General features: G+C 39.7%; 1 protein-coding gene across 2 annotated transcripts in view; it reads right to left on the bottom strand.

Annotated features, from left to right (window-relative positions):
• Positions 1–21149, bottom strand: part of adgrl1a (adhesion G protein-coupled receptor L1a) — a 104557-nt gene that overhangs the window by 5125 nt on the left and 78283 nt on the right. For both annotated transcript variants that reach the window (XM_055035328.1, XM_055035329.1), the window contains 18 exons: positions 19708–20035; positions 18511–18807; positions 16622–16725; positions 15456–15641; positions 15277–15315; positions 13243–13423; positions 13015–13137; positions 11971–12179; positions 10695–10868; positions 9925–10128; positions 9142–9362; positions 8769–8835; positions 8532–8623; positions 8267–8435; positions 7288–7443; positions 5107–5203; positions 2252–2374; positions 97–114 (listed from right to left, as the gene is read on the bottom strand). In XM_055035328.1, coding sequence (XP_054891303.1) covers positions 97–114; positions 2252–2374; positions 5107–5203; positions 7288–7443; positions 8267–8435; positions 8532–8623; positions 8769–8835; positions 9142–9362; positions 9925–10128; positions 10695–10868; positions 11971–12179; positions 13015–13137; positions 13243–13423; positions 15277–15315; positions 15456–15641; positions 16622–16725; positions 18511–18807; positions 19708–20035 — 2788 coding nt within the window. The remainder of the gene's footprint in view (positions 1–96; positions 115–2251; positions 2375–5106; positions 5204–7287; positions 7444–8266; positions 8436–8531; positions 8624–8768; positions 8836–9141; positions 9363–9924; positions 10129–10694; positions 10869–11970; positions 12180–13014; positions 13138–13242; positions 13424–15276; positions 15316–15455; positions 15642–16621; positions 16726–18510; positions 18808–19707; positions 20036–21149) is intronic.

The following is a 21149-nucleotide window of genomic DNA, read 5'->3' as shown; positions in this document are numbered from 1 at the left end:
CAAAACAGGCAAACAGATTTAGCATTATTTTTTTATGGTGACATTTCAGACAAATACACAAAAATACTAAACCAGGGAAATATTAATTATACTTACTTGGGTCACGGAAAGTTCCTACATAGCCCAAAGAAAAGCATGTGGAGCAAACAGACAAAATGAGTGAGAGAGTCTCTTGGATAAAACAAAAAGAGCCGTTTTAAATCTAAGAGAAGTGAAACAACTGATGGCATGAATGCACTACAGTCTGTTTACATCTTTGTCTGAGTATTCCCAACTTTTAACAAATATAACAACACCTTCTGAGTTGCTTTCACATATTTCTGCTGGAGAAGGCACACAAGGGATTCAATTTGCCTATATCCCTCTGTAAACATGTCTTATTACCATGATGCTAAAATTTTCATGGTTTACTACTTATTCGAACCCATTTCAAGCTTAAAAGAAGGATAAAACATTAAGCTCAACGTCTTTTCCTGAGTCTGCTTAGGGCTGTGTTTGAACAGTCTTCTACATATTTAGACTTTAGACACCCACCACTTGCTTTGTGCTGAAACGGGCATTGAATAAAACAATAACACCTTAATTTTCAACTTTTTACAAGTGCATAAGTTCTTCAGCATAAAAGAAATAATCTCTGGCTCCAAAACCTCCCCATTTTCTACAAGAGAAGCATGCAACGCTAGACTGGAGGGAAGGCAGGCAGGAAATCATTGTAATGCACTATAACAAAATGCTTCTTGCTAACTCTAACCAACAGTTTCACACACACACACACATTCAAGGCCTTTATTTAAGTTAGCTTGACTGGGGAGGTGAAGTTCAGGGATAGCCTGGAACTGTGCCGTGAATTTTTTCATACCAGAAAAGTGTGTTGTGCGTTTCTAATCTGTCCAGATTGCCCTGTTGTAACTTAGGAACAACAGGGCAAACAGCAAGTGGATTTTACTTGTTCCTAAGTAAAATCCACTGCAATAAATTGCCCTCAGCTTCAACTAAGTGAAATAATAACAGTTAAATAATAACCTTTGGTTAGCTATTCATTGTCAGGTCCTCAGGAACAATATACACATTTTAGGGGGATTTACAGAGTAAAATTGCTTGCATGGTTACTAGAATCCTTTTTTTTAAATTATCAGAACCTCCTGGAAATACTGCAAAAATATGATTCAATATAACAAATTTTGAGCTGAGTAGATCTGTGTTATTTTTTCCAATATATTATATTAGCTTTTTTATCTCAGGAACAACATCTATAATTCTTGTAGCTACTTTTTATCAGCATACATCCAAGCACCCAGTTGGGTATTTATACATTTATATATATATAATTATTTTATGAACTATACCCCACAAGGGGGAAAAAAACTATGATTTCTTCACAGCAAAGAAAAAGCCACAGTTGAATGGAAAGTGTAAAGTGTGTTCATACTAAAATTTTAATGGCGTGGTTTGACTTTAATCAACGGTCTTCTTTGGTGGCGGTGTGGGTAATTAACCATTCTAATGAAGTGCTCACTACGTTCCCTACCACTCTTTTTCAGAACATGACTTGGCTGCGAGGCCTGTGGCTATCAGGCTTGATGCATTGTACAGAGAGGCCCTAAAATATTTAACAGGAACTCCTTCTCAAACTTTCACATTAAACCACCAGGAGTGATGCACAGCGGTTGCAAACTAAGCCATGAACCAGCAGCACCAAGTCACAGTTTTCATGTAACATATCTGTACATTTGACTAAATATGTGTCTAAAGGCATCCAAAAAGAGGAGAGCAGCTCCCATGATAAACACACATATGGCTGACCGTCATCCAGATGGACCGTCCCCCCCCCACAGAGCTGCTCTGATCCCTTTCTATGGACACTGTGGTTTCAGCCAACTATTTTTGCTGCTTGGGAACAGGAAAACCTTCCTAAAAAAACTGGCAGTCACAGCTGTAGCTAAACTTCTAATCAATTTGTGGCTGTTCTCGTGAAGATTCAAGATCTGACCAGATGGCTGGTTAGGCTGTAGGCACTGTTTGGCTCTGTTCTGCTCAGCCTAGTGAATCCGTCTGACAGCTACATAGTCTGGGGAAAGAGAAAGCACACACACATACAAGGAGAAGGGGTCCCACACACACATAAACCCTCAACAGCGGCGAGTGTGCATCTACTATGTCAAACTACTGACAGCGAGAACGACAGCGAGTTGAGCTCATATTGTGCTGTCAAGATTGTCCACACAGACTGAGGTGTTCATGAGGAGCTAACCTGTGGAGTTGAAGACTCCAGGTGAGGGCGGGGTGAAGCTTTCAGCCAGCAGAGTGTTATAGGGTGAAGTACCAGAGCGGGTCTGTAACACCGGGTTTGTCAGAAGGTGGTTGCCCATGGTCGCTGCAAAGTGCAAACATTTTAAAAAAATGAGCACAATCATAAATATCACTGTAAATTCAACCTAATTTACACAGAAACAGGGGACCCAATAGGTGTGCTACTGCAATTCAGACTCTAATAGCATCTGAAATCAGAAGACTAGTTACTATTTATTTACTATTTATTCAGATGTGGTTATTTTCTCGTGCCATTTCTTTATAGAGTAAAACATTTCACAGTATTCCCTTCAGTTTTTTCGTCTGCTGATTGTAACCTTTGTGCAAAAAGAAAAAGAAAAAAAAAACAATTGAGAGGAAGGGCACTGTTTGGGGGATTGTTTTTTCTTTTCTTCCCCTTCCACCTTTGGTTCATGACGATGTAGTCAGATGGGGGAGAACAGTAATGCATGCCATTATGTAGGCTACGGGTGCAGTCACGGAAACACAGTTAATTTCACAGTGAAATGTGAATGCCACTACAAGACAAATATAATTCAAAGAAATGGCACACTGAGACTGTTGTATAATGCCCATGTATGGCTCCAGCCTGAGGCAACTCGAACAGAAATGCCATGAAATTAAAAATAGGACAGCATGACGGAGAGTCGTCCAAGGCAAAGTGCAACCTTCAGGTCCCCTGCCTACCGTTCATCACACAGCGAGGAAGAAGGGGATTCTAAAAAGGCAGTGAAAAAAAATGCACTCACACACAGCTATTTATTTGTCATTTCCCCTCCTGCTACTCTTCCTCTGTCCATCTTTCTGGCAGGCTGCACAAGCCTGTCTCCTGTTCATTCTCTGGCTTGGGTTGCTGCGATAAATCCACCAACTTTTTCTCAGTTCTTTGCGCCAGGATTTTTTTCAAGCATCACCAAATTAGTTGGGATTAGCTGTCTGTGCATACCTCCTTATGGGAATATTTTGTAGAGAATTAAAGAAAGTAGCTCAAAGTGTAAAGAAAAGTAGGGCAAGGGGAAGCATGGGATGCTCTCAGTCTATATATAATATATTGTTTTCTTCTGGACAGATTACTATTGTCAGGAAGAGACTCTGGTTCATACGGAAGTGCATTGAAGAAATCAAAGAGATCTTAGATGGCAGCGATAACACATCTCTCCTCCAGACTCAGCCCTGTAATTATTTCTCCATGATAGCGTCTTACACTATACATGTCTCCCCAGATGCCTTCCTCTTTAACTTTCTGCCAAACTTCTCTCACTCGCATGGAAAATAAAGGCTTCACAGCTCATTTGTTTGTGTTTGACAGCACATCATGAAGTGATCCACATAGTACGTCTCCTCCAGGTCTGGTGATTGCTCTATCGCGACAAAGAAAACCTCCAGCAACCAACAAACCGAGCCACACAAAGACACAGACTGACATAGACACCTCTCATCTATCTAGCTCGCTCGCAACACACCTCGTCCTCACCCCCTGCCTTGCTCCTGTCTCTCTCCTCAATTAGAATAATTACCCCCTGTTCGCTCACACGCTAATCAGTTCATTAAAAACAAAATGGATGAAATTAGCATAGAGAGTGATGGCTGATTTAGCAACTGCCTCAGTGTCATGATCAACACCGACCCTCCCCACCTTAAAAAACGAGTCTGGAACCTGAGCCAACCTAGATCATCTCGGTGCCACTGATTGCACCTGCAGTGACGCCGCCATTTGCAAAAGGCTGCGATAATCAGCAATGCTGGCGGTTTATGTGTCTTTTTTATGACGGGCTGAAAAACTCTTTCAACTTTAGTTACGAAGACGTTATAGGAAGCTAATTTAGTCAACTTGAAGGCTAACTTTATTGAGATGTTACATGAGTGGCTGGTTCAATATTAGTTTTGAACAATTAAACAACTGATTGAAAAAAAGTCTGCTGCTAAAGACCAACTATATGTATGTTCACCCAGGTCTGTTTTTAGCAGTAGTTGTCTTTATTCACTTACAGGTTGACAGGAAGAGCAGACGAGGTGGAAGAACATGCAGCAAATAGCCCAGGGCTGGGAATCAAACCTGCGTTGAGGACTATAGCCTCTGTGTATGCTGCACTAGTCAATTAAAAGTCAGTTTAAAGATTAATTAGTTTGTTCCAAGATGCAACTCTTTTCAGTGTTGCTATCATATTAGTGTCAAAGGAATTTGTGTTTATACAAACCTAAAAGGAAGAAAGAGGACAGAAGTCAACTGCCTCACTATGCCTCTTAAATCAACTGCAAAGAAAACACGGTTAAAGAGAGGCAATGTTCAATGATTTTTTTATGTTGTAATCCTGTTGCATTTTGGCAAGAGTATGTCAAAGCCATTCCAACGTTGCCTCAGGAAACAAGATAAACAGGTAAAAAAGCAACATAAAAAGCCTCCTTTCAGAGCAGAAAGAAGCCAAGCTCCATATATTTCAGCTGTTGCTTCAGGACATTACTGACTTGCAGCTGCTGCGAGCATCACCTAACTGAAACACAGCAGGTTACGAAACTCACCATCTCAAGAGGAAGTCTTTGACCGGCAAAACTTCTGCTGCTAATAATCACTATTTGCAAATTGCATCAGTAAATAACCTTATAGCAACACTAGAGCAGCATGAGCACACATTTCATCATCCTGCATACAGGAGTGTGAACACATTCACTGTGAATTACGATATATTTTTTTTCCTCTGCTGTGTCCACTCTTGGTCATTTCTGCTTTAATTCATTTGTGTTTGTAAGCATTTAAGTGTGAATAATTCAAAGGGGGTGAAATAGCGAGGGTCTCACCACGGTTGAGCGTCGGGGTGCTGTTTATATCTCCTGCCATGAATGAAGATTCTGTCTGCTTTCGAACCGTGTCGTTCCACATCCTACGGATTCGACTCTAGGGGCAAAGCAAAATGCAGTGAGTGGCAGATGATACACGTTTGTCCCATTTACATGATGGAGGCTATAAAGCAAAGATTAATAGGCCAAATTAAATTCATGGAGGCCAGTCCTACTGGCACACTGTCAGTCTTCTGTCATTGTTTAGAAAACAGCAATATTCCCTTTAATAAATAAAATAAAACGGAAGTAATTATTTTTGGACCTAAAGAGGAATGTTTGATGGTCAGCACTCAACTAGAAACTCCAGAAAAGGGTCAAAAATGTAGGTGTAGAGATGGACCCAAACTTCAACTTAGAAAGACACATAAAGACAATTGCAAAGTTACCTAAATAACATTTCCACAATAAAAGGGTTAATATTCCAGCAGAATAAATCCATGTGTTTATATTTAATCAGATTGATTACTGCAACCAACTCCACCGGTCTGCATAAAAAGCCTCTACTGATTCAGAATCCTGCTGCTTGTGCTCTCATGAAAACTACAAAAATGGAGAGGAACACCCCAGTTCTAAAGTTTTTACACTGACTTGCTGTAGCTCAGAGAATAGACCTTAAAATGCTTTCTTGTTTTATAAACCAGCTTTGGCTTGGTACCAAAATACACTAAAGACTTTTTGTTCTTGTAGCAACCTTCCAGATCACTTGTAGTTCTGGTTTCCAAATAATTTTCTTTTTTTCATTCAAATCAACTTGGCCCTGTGTAAAAGAATAATCACTGTTTTTGTCAAATCATGAATTGCCTGTTATAACTAAGGATTTTTTTTTGGGGGGGTTCAATTTCACTAGCCTCGCACGGGCCTGGTTACTCTCTGACCTGTATAATCAAGAAATCACATTAACAGAACCTTTTGACAGACTCATTGTCAGGCTTTTGTAAATGCTTGCTGCCAGGGGTGGCACAACCAGTTATTAAGTTTAGAGGGCAATTACATTTTCACATAGGGCTGGAGTGGTTCGGCTTTTTTTTTCCTCTTAAGAAATTAAATCACTATTTAAAAGCTGAGGTTTGGGTTTACTCTGGTTACTTTTGTGTAAACACTTAGAAGATTTGTTCAATTTAAATCTGTAAGATAAAAATATGGCATATTTTCCATGTTGTCTCCTTATGTATCCAGAGAACATAATGTATATACAGTATGCTGTGGCTAGATTTTTGCAAATCAATGTGATAGCTGTAATCAAATCCAGGAGGCTTTGTGTGATCTACAAAGAACAATAGACAAGCATGTCAGACAAAAGAGATTCGAGCTCGGGGTAAAGAGGCGTGCAACTTTGCCACATTATCATGGTGGGTTAATGAGCTCGCGATGCGCAAGATGTGATTGCAGTAGCTGATACAATTGTTGCATGTTATTACATTTTGGAAACGCTTGTTTGTTGATTGTAAAGAACATTCGGCCATGTTTGTTTGTGTCTCATGTGTCTCTCCAAAGATCACAGCATGAACAGGATTTCAGCAACTCCTCTGTGATGGTTTCTGCATCTATATAAATACATGAGCTTCTAAAGATATCTTTCAATGAGTCATCTCTGATGTACAGCACTGATCTGCCAACACTTTTCTGAAAGGTAGCAGTGAAACTTTCAAAACAAATTGTGAATATGCAAGCGGATCAAAAGGATTGTTTACTTGTAATGATGCAAATGGTGATATAACACTCTTTATTCCCCTGCCCTACAGAACAAAAGTATTACCGCGGTGTCATTTAAAATTTATGTATCTTGATTGTGGTTTATAAGTGACTCGAAAAAGTAAGTTATTCTCCAGAAAACAATCTCTGAATAATAGGTATTGGTAAATAATAAAACCTCTGCACCTACAACACTTTATGCTTCCAAATCTTGCATAAGAGAGCTCCTGCTCTTTTTAGCATCATTCTTAAATAGCCACCAGTAGAGTCATTTGAATAAAAATCTTTTTATCTTTCTACTCCACAGAAATAAAACAAATAATCATTTTGCAGCAAAGACAGATTTCCAACCCATTTCCTCAATGAGAAACACAATTTGATTATCCAAAAAGTTGTGTAAAGACGTGCGTCTGCGTGGTTTTATGAGTGAGTCTGTCTTGTCTGCACCTGTCTGTGGGCAGCTGCATGGCGAGCTTGGCTGCCGCTGTAGTAGCGGTTGTTGGCGCGCAGGCCGGAGTTCTTCAGGGAGCCGTGAGAGCTGTTGGTGGAGGAGCGGCTGCAACAGTAGGAGTGACGCAGACATTTACTGTACTCCTTATGGACCTGCAAGAAGGAATGAAAAAAACAGCAAGGTGAGTAGGTTGAAGGAATGATTCATAAACTGAAAAATATAGTTTCAATAGGCTGCTGCATGCAAGCCGGGTATTTCATTCAGCTATTTAAAAATGTTCCAAATGCAATGCATCTAAGCATGCATGATGAATTTTAATTATTTTTGCCACTGGCCTTAAGAGTTTCTTTAGATAATCATGAATTAAAGTTCTTAAGTGGAAGAACCACCTTCCGATGCAAAACAGTTGCAAGTGGTTTCAGGTCTCTTTCTAGCAGCTTGGTATTTTTAAAAACACACTTCTTTGTCCTTTTCTTTCTAAAACAGACTGATCGTGATGCTGCCACCACTATGCTTCGACACAGGGATGGTGTAATATTCAGTTTGTTGTGTTCACTGGATGGCTTGTCCAAAACTGTAATTATGAGAGAAACATAATTTATTTGAGGCCAGATTTATGGAGTACATGATTAATACTTGTCCTTTTGACAGATTTCTTGGTGTTTATAATAATGCTTGCTAATGTTCTCCAAAGAATCAAATTACTGATTATAGGTGACTTCTGAAGGCACTGGATTCTGTTTTGTATCATTATTACTTGAATATCAAAGTGGAGGAGGCTAATACAAATTGGCACAATACTTTGGTATTTGTACAGCATTTAGTTAACAACCAGTATATAAAATCTTTCTTTCATTTCACATTAATGCCCTTATTAGTAGGTCTATAATGTAACAAATCCAACAACTGCAAATTATGAACACATTTAAGGCATATGGATATTTTTACTAGACTTTCAGCGATTTGTTTTGTTACCTTCTTCTGCAGTGCACAATGGAAGATGAAGATGAACATTCCCTGGAAGGCATTGAAGGTAGTGAACAGGTAGGCCATAATTACTGTGTTCTCATTAATAAAGAGGAGGCCAAAGGCCCACGTTAGCCCAAGCAAGAACAGCAACGCAATGGCCCCAAGAGCCCACGACCTGAGAGAATTGGACAAAAAACAGGAAATAAGAGCTCATCTTAGGGTGGTGTTCAACAGAAAAACTGATTCAGGTTATGTAATAACTAGAACTAACTTTATGTTATCCAGACGACTCGAATCTGGCTTGAGTGCTGAAGAATTGCGAATCATTTTATGCAGCGTGATCATGAGGAAAATGAGGTTGAGCTACAAACACATGATAAAAGAAGTTAACAAAACCTGTCCATAAATGTATTTGCATTGTTTAGTTTCCCAAAATAAAAGGATTCCTCATGAGTACTCTTGATTCGAAAAACTGAGGTGTAGAGAATAGTGTTTGACAAGGTAATACCATAATAACAAATGACACAGGTCCAATGAAGCTCCAGATGAAATAGTTATCCACTCGCAGCCAGCATCTGGAGTGGCACAGAGGAGAGAGTTATATGCGGCTAAGCTCAGGAACAACATACAAACACAGCAAGTCGTGTGCAGGAATAAAAACACGCACACACTGGCAGGCATGCACACATTACATCCCTGTCTCAGCGGATTATGTTATAAAGGCTAATAATCGGGCTTCGGCTAAGTGTACTCAGAAAACCCGGTCTGTGGGGAGGCACAAGAGCCACTCACACAGCACTGCATATTACTTTTCCAGCTGGGGGAATAACATAATCCTACTTCTCAATCTGCAGGTGCAAAAGGCCTGTCTTCACACGTACGCTTTCTTGGTCCCATAGCTCCTGTAGTCTATGGCTGCAGAGATGCCCACCACCAGCGCGGGGAAGCAGTAGCCGCACAGATAGTAGTACTTTTTGCGTGAGTACTCGCTCTCAAAGACCTCCACGAGCATGAGATAGAGTTGCACACCCTCCAGACACATCCAGGAGAAGGCAGCCAAGAAGAAAAAATGGAGAAGGCCAGCAAAGATGGGACAGACGATCTGAGGGCAGCGATAAGGAAGGACGACAGAAGGGAAGAGGAATGAAAGAAAAAAAATTAGGGCGAAGTAAGAGGAATCGTTGAGATTAAGACATTTAACCAAGCAAAAAAAAAGGAGAGGACAGAACAGGGTCACTATCAGGTACCGAACACAAAAAAGAGGGGAAAAAAGAAAAGCTGCCCCTCGGTGACTAGTACTGTGCACATCATTGAGAGGTAATTTATTACCTTGTCTAGTAAAGGTTTTATAGAGTAAATTAATGACACAATGCCTCAGCTTCAGTTTCACAGCAAGTCAGTAGAAATAAGTTTGTTAAATCACCTGATTTATGCTGTAAATGTCATTCTCAAGTTAATTATGCATTAGAAACTAACCTGACCTTTTGACTCTGTCTAATTTACAACATATAAGCAAGTAAATTGAGTTCTAAAGGAGGCTTCTTAATGCAAGAAAAAGGACACGTGTTTAATTACCAAGGGGGGAAAAAAATCCACATCAAAATCATGCATAAAAATGTAGAAAAAGGAGGTGAGGTAGGAGGCTCTATGGCTGAAAAACTCACATGATATTCTGTCTTGTCGATACCGATGAGGAAAAGCAGCTCGGCGATAAAGAGGTTGATGCAGAGGTTCTTGTGGATTGTGTTGCGGTCAGTCTGCAGACCCCGCAGGAAACAGAAAGTGGAGATGCAGATGGCCAGACACACCAGGGAGATGACGATGCCCACCCAGGTGATGACGAACAGGATCAGTTCGTGCATCCGACCCTAGCGGATTAAAAAGCGACAGAGAAAATAAACAGGTGTAAGGAGTGTAGAAAGGAAAACGGTGGGGGTGTGGGATTAGAAACAAACAATTTCCCCATGTCAAAAAATCCCCCCATGAAAAAATAGAACATTGTGAAGGAAGAATAGTGGGACAGGAGATAAGCAGCAGAAACGAAAGAGGAAAGGATGGAAAGAGGGGAAGGGGAAAGAAAGAGCCAAATTGCCTTATTTAATATTTGTAAATATATGCACAGAGCTAAAATGTGAAGACAAAAGACAAGACATTCTGAAAAAAACATGACATTTAAATTCATGTGAATGTCAGCTAGAAGTAGCGGGACATGAATTTGTAAGCTGTTGCCTCCCTGAATGTCAGTGTGAAAGAAGAAAAAGACAAAATTCAAAACAAAGAGCTTGTCAGCCTTGAGAAGGGAACATTATTGTGCATGGGTGTGTGAGGGTGTGTGACTGAGTGAGTGCTAATGCTCACGCGAATGAATGTCAGCATAAATTAACCCACTTCCATTTTAAATGTGTATCTGCGTGCCACGCCCTCGCTGCCTTACATCCGCCTCGTGGTGAGCCATGAGCACGGCGAAGTTGGTGAGGTGGCTGCAGGAGCACGTGGTGTGTGTGCCGTTGGTGTCAAGCAGCCTGCAGCCCTGCGACGACCACTGGCCTGTCATGGAGCGCTCGGAGTAGTTCCAAAACGAACAATTCGGAGTGTAGTAATTCTTGTTCTGCAGGAAAGATGGTCATCAAATCTGTTCATTTTCTTTTAGCTAATCGTAATCTGAATAAACATAAAAAGATGATTTTAAATTACGGTTTTAAATGAGGGCAATTATCCAAAACAACCACCTCCAACAGTATGCAAAAAATAAACCTAATAACTGGCTATGTCGCCCGCTGGCTGCAACGATGCTATCAAGTGTTTGTGATAACCGGTAATGAGTGTTTTACATCTCTGAGCAGAAATTTTGGCTCATTCCCCTTTGCAGGACAATTTTAATTTTGCCTCAGCAAAGAGTTTTAAAACATGAATTGGTGTATTTGAAGTCAATCAAAACTGACTTTAATTTTGATTGACTTTGCCAAACATTTTTCTTCTTGAGACACTCAAATGTAAACTTCCTGGTATGGTTTTGACTATTGTTTGACTGTAGGAGCATTGTTCTTTTTAAGAATCATTTTGTCAGATTCACCTCAGATGTAAAGGCATGCACAGACTTTAAAAAATTTGGTCTTGTGAATTAAGAGAGAATTTTATGGTTTTCTGAGACTTGTCCAGGCATATTTTTGCTCTCTCTCTCCTTTTTTGACTTAAAACAAACAAGGGTGTTAACCGAAGCAAATAATATCTCCAATGCTTTACATGTTCTTTGTCGAGTCACCAGAAGCTTTTATTTTTGGTAGGTCAGACAGCACTTTGAAGGTTCATAAAGTTTTTCACAAAGTCTCCTTTAGTGTATAATTGTGGTCCCAAATTTTTAAAAATAGCTTTGTAAATATTACGGAGTGATGTGAATGAAGTGGGTCTTATCTCTTCTTAAATGTCTCAGATCCTGGCATAATGTTTTGTTGTTTAGGATTTGTAATCCTACTTCATGTCTAAAATGTTCTATTGGAATAATTTCTTAGTAATCAGGCCTGCATGTGGCCAATGAAACTGAACTCAGCTTCCATATAATAGTTAACAGTTAATTTATGATTTAACAAGGACAAAGAATGATTTGGGTAATATTTCTTCTTCAATGACAACAGCATTTGAAAATTTCAGCTTTTGTTTGACAGCTTAAACCATTTAAATATGACCCCCAAAGCCAAAAATAATAACGCTACCTGAAGATGTTTGAGTGTGAAGATGACCGGCTGAGTGAGAAACACTCTGCTGGACTCTTTGTTGATGGAGGCGGCGATTACATGGGAGTTGACCGCCAGTCGTTTCCTCTCATAGTTCGGTCCCTCCATTTCTATTTTCACTGTAGCATTCTCAGTGGACAAGAAAGATCCCAAATTTTTGTACAGAATGAACACCACTTTTACTTGTCCTGCAAAAGATTACATGAGAGGGCAAGAATTTAATAATAAAGTGTGAAAAAGACCTTAGTTATTTAAAAAGTGGAGCTGCACAAAACCATGAGGGAGGGAGTAAAATAGAGAAATGAGGGCATGATATGGAAACAGCAGCAAAAATGGCAAAGACAGAGAGCGACGGAGTGAGTGAAAGGGAGATGGAGAGAGGGAGTTAGTGAAGGTTAGAATGATGGTAAGGACCGTTTCATTTTGACTGGTGCAAGAGAGCGAGATTTAATGTGGAGGGCAATGGAACATTCATCCCTCAAGCATTCACAGATCTCTTATTATTCCATATGAATATTTCATGTGGGTTTGTTTCAATCATTCTAATCTCGTTCCCACTGCAGAGTCTAGCGGAGGCAGAAAACAGAGGGAGGGTAGGGATGGGGGGCTGCTGAAAGAGGAGGGGAGAGAGAAAGGATGATGCGGTGGGAAGGGGGGAGGTGGAAACAAGAGAGATGTGACACGGGGATAAGATGGTGGAAAGACTAAGCAAGGCAATGAGGAAGAGAAAGGAGAGAGAGTGCTGAGATAGCTGTGCCAGGCTGGGGCCGATTGTAATCTACACGCCTCCCCAGCTATTCTATTAAGACTGCTGTTAAGAAACCATCAAGAAAAGAAATTGTCTCAGCACTTTTGTTAATCTGATTAGGCTGTTATTATGAACCAATAACTTAGTCAACTGCATGCAGATTGTTTTAAGATTGCACAAAAATGCAAATGAAAACATAAGCGAGAGAGCTGCTAAGGACAGCGCAGCCTTTCAGACGTAGGGGGCGAGGAAGAGGAGGATAGAAGGCCGCTGACCGTTGCGACTGTACTGCTTGATGGTGGAGGCTGAAAGCTGAATGGTGCTGTCGCTGGCATAATTCTGTGGGAATGACAAATCCTGAAGATCCATCTCCGTGTTGACGACGTGCACCTCCAGATCTGGTGGTGAAAATACAGAGCCGTGAACTTGAGCCAGAGCTTCACCAGGTGGATCGGAGTCCATTTCTGGTTATATCCATAAAACAAACAAAACTTTTCTCTCACCGACGCTGGGGGCCCGGTCAGAGAAGCGGTTCCCGTACATGTTGTTGGCCAGGAGGAAAGCTCCTTTTTCCAGGACATCCAGGAGCATGGTGGCGGTGTGAGCCTGCTCTGTGCTGTTCATGTCCTGCCATGAGTCCAGCGCCTCAGGACGGAGCAAGTTGTCCACTGTCTGAACAACCGCCTGGAACAAAAACATGTCATATGCATAGATTATATTATCAGAAATGTCTTACTTTTGTATTAAGAGGACTTACAGAAGTCAAAATTTCAACAACAGCAAGGTTATAGTGACTATAACTGCTGGTGACCAGAACAAGATAATTGGGGTCAATGTTTTCTTCTGCTGCATATTCTAATACATATATTTTTACTGATCTAGTGCCCAATCCTGATACATTAACAGCTCACGTTGTCAACGACAGTATTCATGTGGAAATTGGTTCTAAGAGAAGACTAATTTCCATATCCTTGAGGCGTCTCATATTGAAGTCAGAGAAAGAAGCAGGAAGTTAGAGATCAACAAATAAAACAATTGTTGATGCTCTGCTTGATCTTTGTGAACAGTCCAGATTCATTCAACCCTAACCCTTGATTTAACAATTGGTAAAAATCTGTTGTAATTGTGATCTGAAATGGCTTCAGAACATGTGATTGATACATCTCTACAGAAATGACAGTAATGATTATTACTTTTTGGTTTTGCGTCACTTCATATCCATTTCTGAGTAAGCCTAATTCTGGATGACTAATTATCAGGCAGTCGCTCATTAACACTGTTTTTAAGAGCCTAACTCTTTTCTCAGGAAGTGCTATTAGCTGTTAATTACCTATCATTAATTACCAGTTTGCGCCTGAATTTGCTTATCAGTGTATTTGTAATGATTTATTTTGTGTATTAAATGATGCAGTCCAAACATGTTTGATAAGATATTTAACTTACAAGTTTCCTATAATTATTTCCAAAAAGCTTACCAGGCTCCTGCAATAAATTTGTTATTATGCCATGTCAGACATATTACCATTCTATTTCACACTTAGAATTCATTTAATGGCAATTTTGATGGTTGTATCAGCTATCCAATTTATTGGAGTAGCCTGCTTGATGAATCATGTAATTCTCTTGTTCAGACCTCTCAAAATGAAGGATAGACTGCTGTGTGGAATAAAGAGCATTGCCGTTAAGAAAACGAATCGAGCATCAGAATGCACTCCAGTCGTGGCAGAGGAAAAAGGCAGAGGATGTTTGTATGTTATCCTTGGATCAGTGGTTATTATGCAAAGCTACCTTGCAGCAAGTGACACAAAGTAATAGCCCTGTAACTTTCGGCACCGCATGCTTTGCATTCATCCTGCACAAACGCGGATCATAAGACGTGGGGGTCATATTACAGCAGGATGCAGAGAGGTCAAGGCGCATAAAAGACTGGCTGCTGCAGAGTGCTGCATTTTATCATTACAAAGCAGCATACACAATGCTTTTTCTTGAAATTAGATAAGAGCTTTCCCAGAGCCAAAGATATTGCATACATATTGAAAACGCAAAGAAGGGTGTCATAAGACAAACTGTTGCTTTTCATAGTGTAGTCAAATTAGATTTTCTCCAAGCGACAGATATTGTACCTTATTGTGCAAGATGATGAGGCCAAGGCTGATATTAAACATATACCTTAAGCTCCATCACAGCACAGCAGGATTATGCCTCAGGCAGATGAGTTCTTTATGAAGTGACACAATTTTATAAATATACATAACAATAACACCAGTAGTAAAAAAAATATATATATACAGATTAAGTTATTTTAATGTGTGGAATACATCTAATTACAGTGAATGCTGTCTGTCCTTCAGCACAAACCAGAGGTTTTGTAAGTGATTATCCCAAAGACAGGACATTAATTCTGCTATGGAGCTTGAGGAATTTCATCCACACAAACCCAGTCTGCTCCAAAGTTTAATCTTGCCTCAGTTATTCAAAGTCTCAGAACAGTTTGATTCCAGGCATTTAAAGAAGACAGATAAAAGAAAAACGCCTACCTGGATGTATGCCCGACAATTCTGCTCCCGCTTCTGGAACTGGAGAGAAGAAAACAAAGCTTGGATTTATTCAACTGAAAAAAGAAAACGAAAGATACTAAAATGTGTAATAGTCTATGCCATAAATGTTGCTTTCTAATGTTTGATTTGTGTGTGTCTTCATTTACACCTTCTTGTACCTTATTGTAGTTTCGTCCAGCTGATTCTTTATTTCTGGGCTTCAGGGCTTGAAGCTGGGCGTCCAGTATATCCAGCAGCTGCTCAATCAGCCGGACAGTTGAACTAATATCACCGGCTTGGATCCGGCCTCGCGTGTGGTTCACCAGCTCACTGGCTATATTAGGAGCATTCTCCCCACTCTTTATCTACAGAAAAGAAGGAAGTATCCAGATTTATTTGCCAATCCCACACACAGAATTCCCTCTAATATTAGGTGGTTTTGTATTCTTTTATACAAGGACAAACCGTGCAGAATGCACCATGAAGTTTTTATTATTCTTAGACGTTTTTCACCTGCAAATTGCAGTCGCTGCAAACACGTTGCAGCTGCAATTGATTTTTTTCTGGTAAAGTGGATTTTTCCAATGGCAGTTCTTTAAAGGGTGATATCCTTCAAAGCACAGACACTTTAGAAAGGTTTCAAGGAAATCCATCAGCAATATGCATCGAGAAATAATTAATACATCCAATTTAGCTGCTTTGATCACACATGTGGCTTGGATATTTACTTATATCCAAGCATAAATGCTTATGGATCGGTACAAAGCTATGAAGTTTAGTTTTTGCGTAAAAGTAAGATATAGTTGAAGACAGGAATCGATATTTGGAGAGGCCATAACAAAGCCCTGATCTCACCTTTATGAGCAGGGTTGGAAATTGCAAATAGGAACTCTTAGAAAATAATTCCTATTTTCATGTGAACATAAACATGCCAATAAATTCTCACTTTTATTTATCATTTAGCAAAAAAAAAAAAAAAAAAAACATGACAGGCAAATTTGTTTTGATTTAAGACCAGACATAAAAAAAAAGGTTTATGTGTCTTGTTTTACAGTAAATGTGAGTCAAACTTTGCAAGAATTGTGAGACTGCAGGAGTTTTTGGGGCTTTTTTACAACAAATGCAGGCTAACGTCAATCTTATTATGTTTGTGGGGGGAAAAAAATAATTAATTAATCAACATGAGCACACGCCTTGTAATAAAAGATCTCTATTTTAATCAGGACAGCCTTGGATATATGTTAATGTTTTATCATGTGTGGATAGGGGAGGTGTCCAGGGGAAAAGGGCAGAAGAAAGAAGAAAGAGACAGACCTCTGACCAGGGATGTGGCTCTGGGTCTCACCTTCTGTGCCACCTGGTTGACCCATGGGGAGGTGCAGTTACTCAGGTCAGGACCCCGTGGGTTCCAAATGACCTGGTCCGCCAAACACTGGAACGAAGCAATGCCTGGAGAAAAGGCGGATAGAAGGAAGACGAGTGGAGGGGAATGGAGAGATAATAAGCATTAGGTGACTGCAATTAAAGGAGTCAGTGTGAAGGAGAGGGATGAACAAAGAGAGCTTGTGATAGTTTTAGCCTAGCAGAATTAAACAGAATTAATTTTAAATATGCAATACTCAAAGTGTTTGAAGACGAGTATGAAGGAGGAGGAGGAAAGAAGAGGAAAACAGAGAGAAATGAGACTGAATGGAAAAAGGTTAAATAAGATGATAAAGACAGTGAACACAGGAGGAAAGATGAAGGGGGGGGGGCTACTGTATTCTTGTACCTTCACATAATATTTCATCTCTGCACACAGTCACACATAAAGAACATCAGGTATGATTCCTCACTGTCGAATAAAAACACCTGATGGAAGTGAGCGCCTTCTGCAGAATCTCATTTCCACTCTGGTGTTTTTGCTCAGTGCGAGGGTTCAGAGGAAGGACACCATGCAGGGACAGAAGCAGGGAGGGGTCTATCTACTGCTGCTAACACAAATACCCAACATCAAGTCACAAAGACAAAGCGGAGGAGAAGAGGACGGTTACCATATAGGACAAAGAGAGAAGCCAATTGGACGAGCACAGATGATAGAGATGATGGAGCAACGCTTCGTAGTTATAGCGGGATCATAGCAGATGTGATTTTGTTTTATCTGCTTCTTTCTCGCTCTTGCCTGCTGATTTTCTTCTTTCTCTTTTAAACTTTTCTTATTCTCTCCTTTATTGATCACAGAACTGATTCATGATGAGCAATTACATCTGCTGCTAAATCAACATTAAGATAACATCAAAAAAACAACAAAAACAATTCGAGAGGAAGACTGAGTGAGATATCGTTCTTTGTTTTGCTTTTTTTTTGACGGCTAGATGTCTGAAAGTACGGCAAATAACACGGAGGAAAGTGAAGTCCGTGTTATGTGGCCTTTCATTTCATTATGTGCCACTTTCAATCAGCTCTGTTTCTGTGGGAGATGAGCCTTTCATTTATGGAGGACAAGCTTTTATCTGTGAGTCCTCAGAGACGACGCACACTGGTGGGACCAGCATGGGGACAGAAGGAGGTAGCAGTGGAAAAAAAAAACAAGCAGGAGAGCACAAACAGCCTGACGGCTTGGGAATGTGTGAGAATATATACGGCACAAGACTTACAAAGATGGGATATGTGCATTATAGAAAGATTTAAAACAGAAGCATGCAAGTACATACAGTGCCTTGCAAAAGTATGCATGTCCTGTTAAACCCACGCGCTTTAATGGAATATATAAGGATTGTATGTGACACACCAGCTCAAAGTATAAATCTAAAAATGTTTACAGTTTGGAGCTGAATTCTGTAAGAAAACTAGAAGTTGCAAAATGTGTTAATTACTTTCCACCTGAATAACACCCGAGATATAGAGCCAAAACCACAATAAAATAGTTTAGATCAAGTCATATTCACATATCACAATGACCAAACTAAGAACAACTGATGTTTTTTTGCAAGAAAATGTGAGACCATCTGTCTTTGACCAATCTAACTCAGCTTGGAAAAAAAATTATTTTTAGAATTGTACGACCCACTTTTCAGATATTAATTTGTGGGGAAATTTTGAGAACCTGTATCCTTCTGCAGCACAATTATTATCTACCTTGTGTTGTTCTATAAAATTCCAGTTAAATACAATGAAGTTAAGAATGCCTTTGCACAGCACTACATGCAGTATGAGTGCATTTTAAACAGAAGAGCTACATGCTGATATCCTTACCCAGAGATCCTTTAGGACAGGGACGATCCACAGTTTCCCCTCGCTGAGTGGTTGGCCACTGGATTCCCCGAATGAGCTTAGTCTCACAAAAAGGTCGATCTGGGCCTTGAGGAGCAGGAGGAGGTGGCCGGCGAGTGACAGGTACAGTTGCTGTGATTGGACGCAGATCGGGATGCTTGTTAATGGAGCCGATTGGGCGTGAGGTGGAGGCCAGAGGTCGTACGGTAGAGGGACTCGCACTGGAGGTGAATGTTCTTGATGGTGGAGTAGGGGTCACTTGGGTGGTGGTCAGAGGGCCTGAGAGTAAATTGAGTGGTAACAGAGAGTTTGCGTCTTAATAGAGGCTGTTGAGCATTTGTGAGAAATCAAACAACAAATTATACATCAAGAAAATCAAGAAAAGAAGGACATATAAATGTAAGATGTTCCTCAGAAGTGTAGTTCAAAAAGTAGTTACTCCATAATCGGGGTGACAAACAATTTTTTAAGCCTCTCAAAGAAACACTGCGGAGCAGAAAGGAGGTGCTGGGGAGGACAGCATCATCAGAATTCAAAGATAAATTAATAATTTATCAAATGCATCAGAGAAGTCACCATCACTAACAACCAAACCTAATGTGAAGATGAAAGCAACACATCACAACTACAAAATCCTAGCAGATCAAACACAGAGTCAGCGTGCGGCTCTGCGAGTGCTGCCGCCTGCTCGTCTCCACCTCGTTTCTCTCTACGCCTAATCTCAGCTTCTTGCCCGTCTGTATGCACCTCAGACTCACAGCACATCGCAGCCGTCCCCTCACACGGATGAACTGCTGAAAAACAGCATGCCACACCCTTTTTAAGATTCCAGTTTATCAGGTGATGATGACTTTTTCATTATTCATGACACACTCAACTTGATATGAGGTGCCACAGCAGTAGTATGAGAAAAAAGCTATTCCATATTATTATTAACATGCTGGTGGATCATTTGCAATCCTCAAAATTCAAAAAAGCATATCTTACATCCACCATCTGAAGAGTTTCTCAGATCAAGAGAAATAGCATGTGGTGCAGACTAAAATATTTAAGCTGTTGCTGAAAGAGCATTTTACAAATTTGAACAAACTGTCTGCAAGACAAAGCACAAGTTCCCGGTTAACGATTCCATCATAGCACATTATGTCACCATATGCTTTCCGTGGAATCATTCCTCACCAGTGGTGGGGTCTGGTGGCCCAAACTCGAGCGGGTAACGCAGCACATTGTAGTTATTCCAGACATACAGCTGGTTGTCTCGAGGGTTGTAGTCCACAGAGGATATATATTGGTAGGGGTTCGGAAAAGCGATGTTGACCGGCTCCTCGCGCGCACGATTGGTGTTGTAGGCATACATCACCAGGTCTCCGCCTGCTTCGCTGTCATCGTCCTGGTAGACTGAGCGCACTGCGTACAGAACGCCACAAGCCATGAAGGCATTGGACGCCATCCTCTTGTCGAAGCTTGTCTCCCAGGTGCCTTCAAAGCGTAGTGTGTAAGGGTTAACCTGCAGGTGCAGGGAAAATTAAAATGATTAAGTATTTAATCAGAGAGCTACTGATCAACTCTGACTAATTAGAGCTATGACAAAAATAAAAATCATTTATTGTGATTTTTATTTACTACAATAAAATATATATATATATATATATATATAAATATATATATATTTTTATATATATAAAAAAAATTCCCTTCTCACCCACCGCGGGTGGTTCTTATCCTCTGAGGTCGGGTCCTCTACCAGAGGCCTGGGAGCTTGAGGGTTCTGCGCAGTATCTTGGCTGTGCCAAGAACTGCACATTTCTGGCAGTCCTTATATATATATATATATATATATATATATATATATATATATATATATATATATATATATATATAATTTTTTTTTTTTTATTGTAGTAAATAAAAATCACAATAAATGATTTTTATTTTTGTCATGGCACAGGCTTTGTGCCATGACATATATATATATATATATATATATATATATATATATATATATATATATATATATATATATATATTGTGATGATATAAATGCAAACTTTAATGTATTTTTAGGGAATTTTTCATAATAAATCAACACAAAGAAGTGTCTCATTGCAATATGGAGGGCATGGAACTTTTAGGATTTCACATTTAAAAATCTACAGACCACATCTATATACTTACCCTGTTAGAGTCAGTACTTTGTGAAATCACCTTTTGTTGCAATAACAGCTCCAGAGTTTGAGATGTGTCTAGTTTGCACATATGAAGATTCAAATGTTTGACAACTCTCTTTTCAAAATAACTCAATGTCAGAAAGCGTAAACTTTTGCCACAGGTTAGCGATTTATTTGTCTGAGCTCTTTAGGAGATAAGACTTATATATTTAAAAAAAATTAATTAAATAACTTATATTAAAATAGTGATATATACTAAACTAACTCTTTACTGAGGGATCCCATTTTGAGATTATTTTACAAACAAAGAAAAAGCGGTGCATCCTGGTATTATCGAGGATGTAGCGCATCTTTTTAGGCCATAATATCTCCAAAGTCAAAATGATTTGTTTTGTAGACCAGATGCAATGTAAAATAAATCAAATACTAATCTTGCTAGCAAAGATATTTCTT

Source organism: Poeciliopsis prolifica, unplaced genomic scaffold, assembly GCF_027474105.1.
Source record: "Poeciliopsis prolifica strain line A6 unplaced genomic scaffold, Auburn_PproV2 SCAFFOLD010, whole genome shotgun sequence".
Classification (NCBI taxonomy): domain Eukaryota; kingdom Metazoa; phylum Chordata; class Actinopteri; order Cyprinodontiformes; family Poeciliidae; genus Poeciliopsis; species Poeciliopsis prolifica.
The sequence above is the reverse complement of the archived record's forward strand: the minus strand, read 5'-3'. Positions and strand labels throughout refer to the sequence as shown.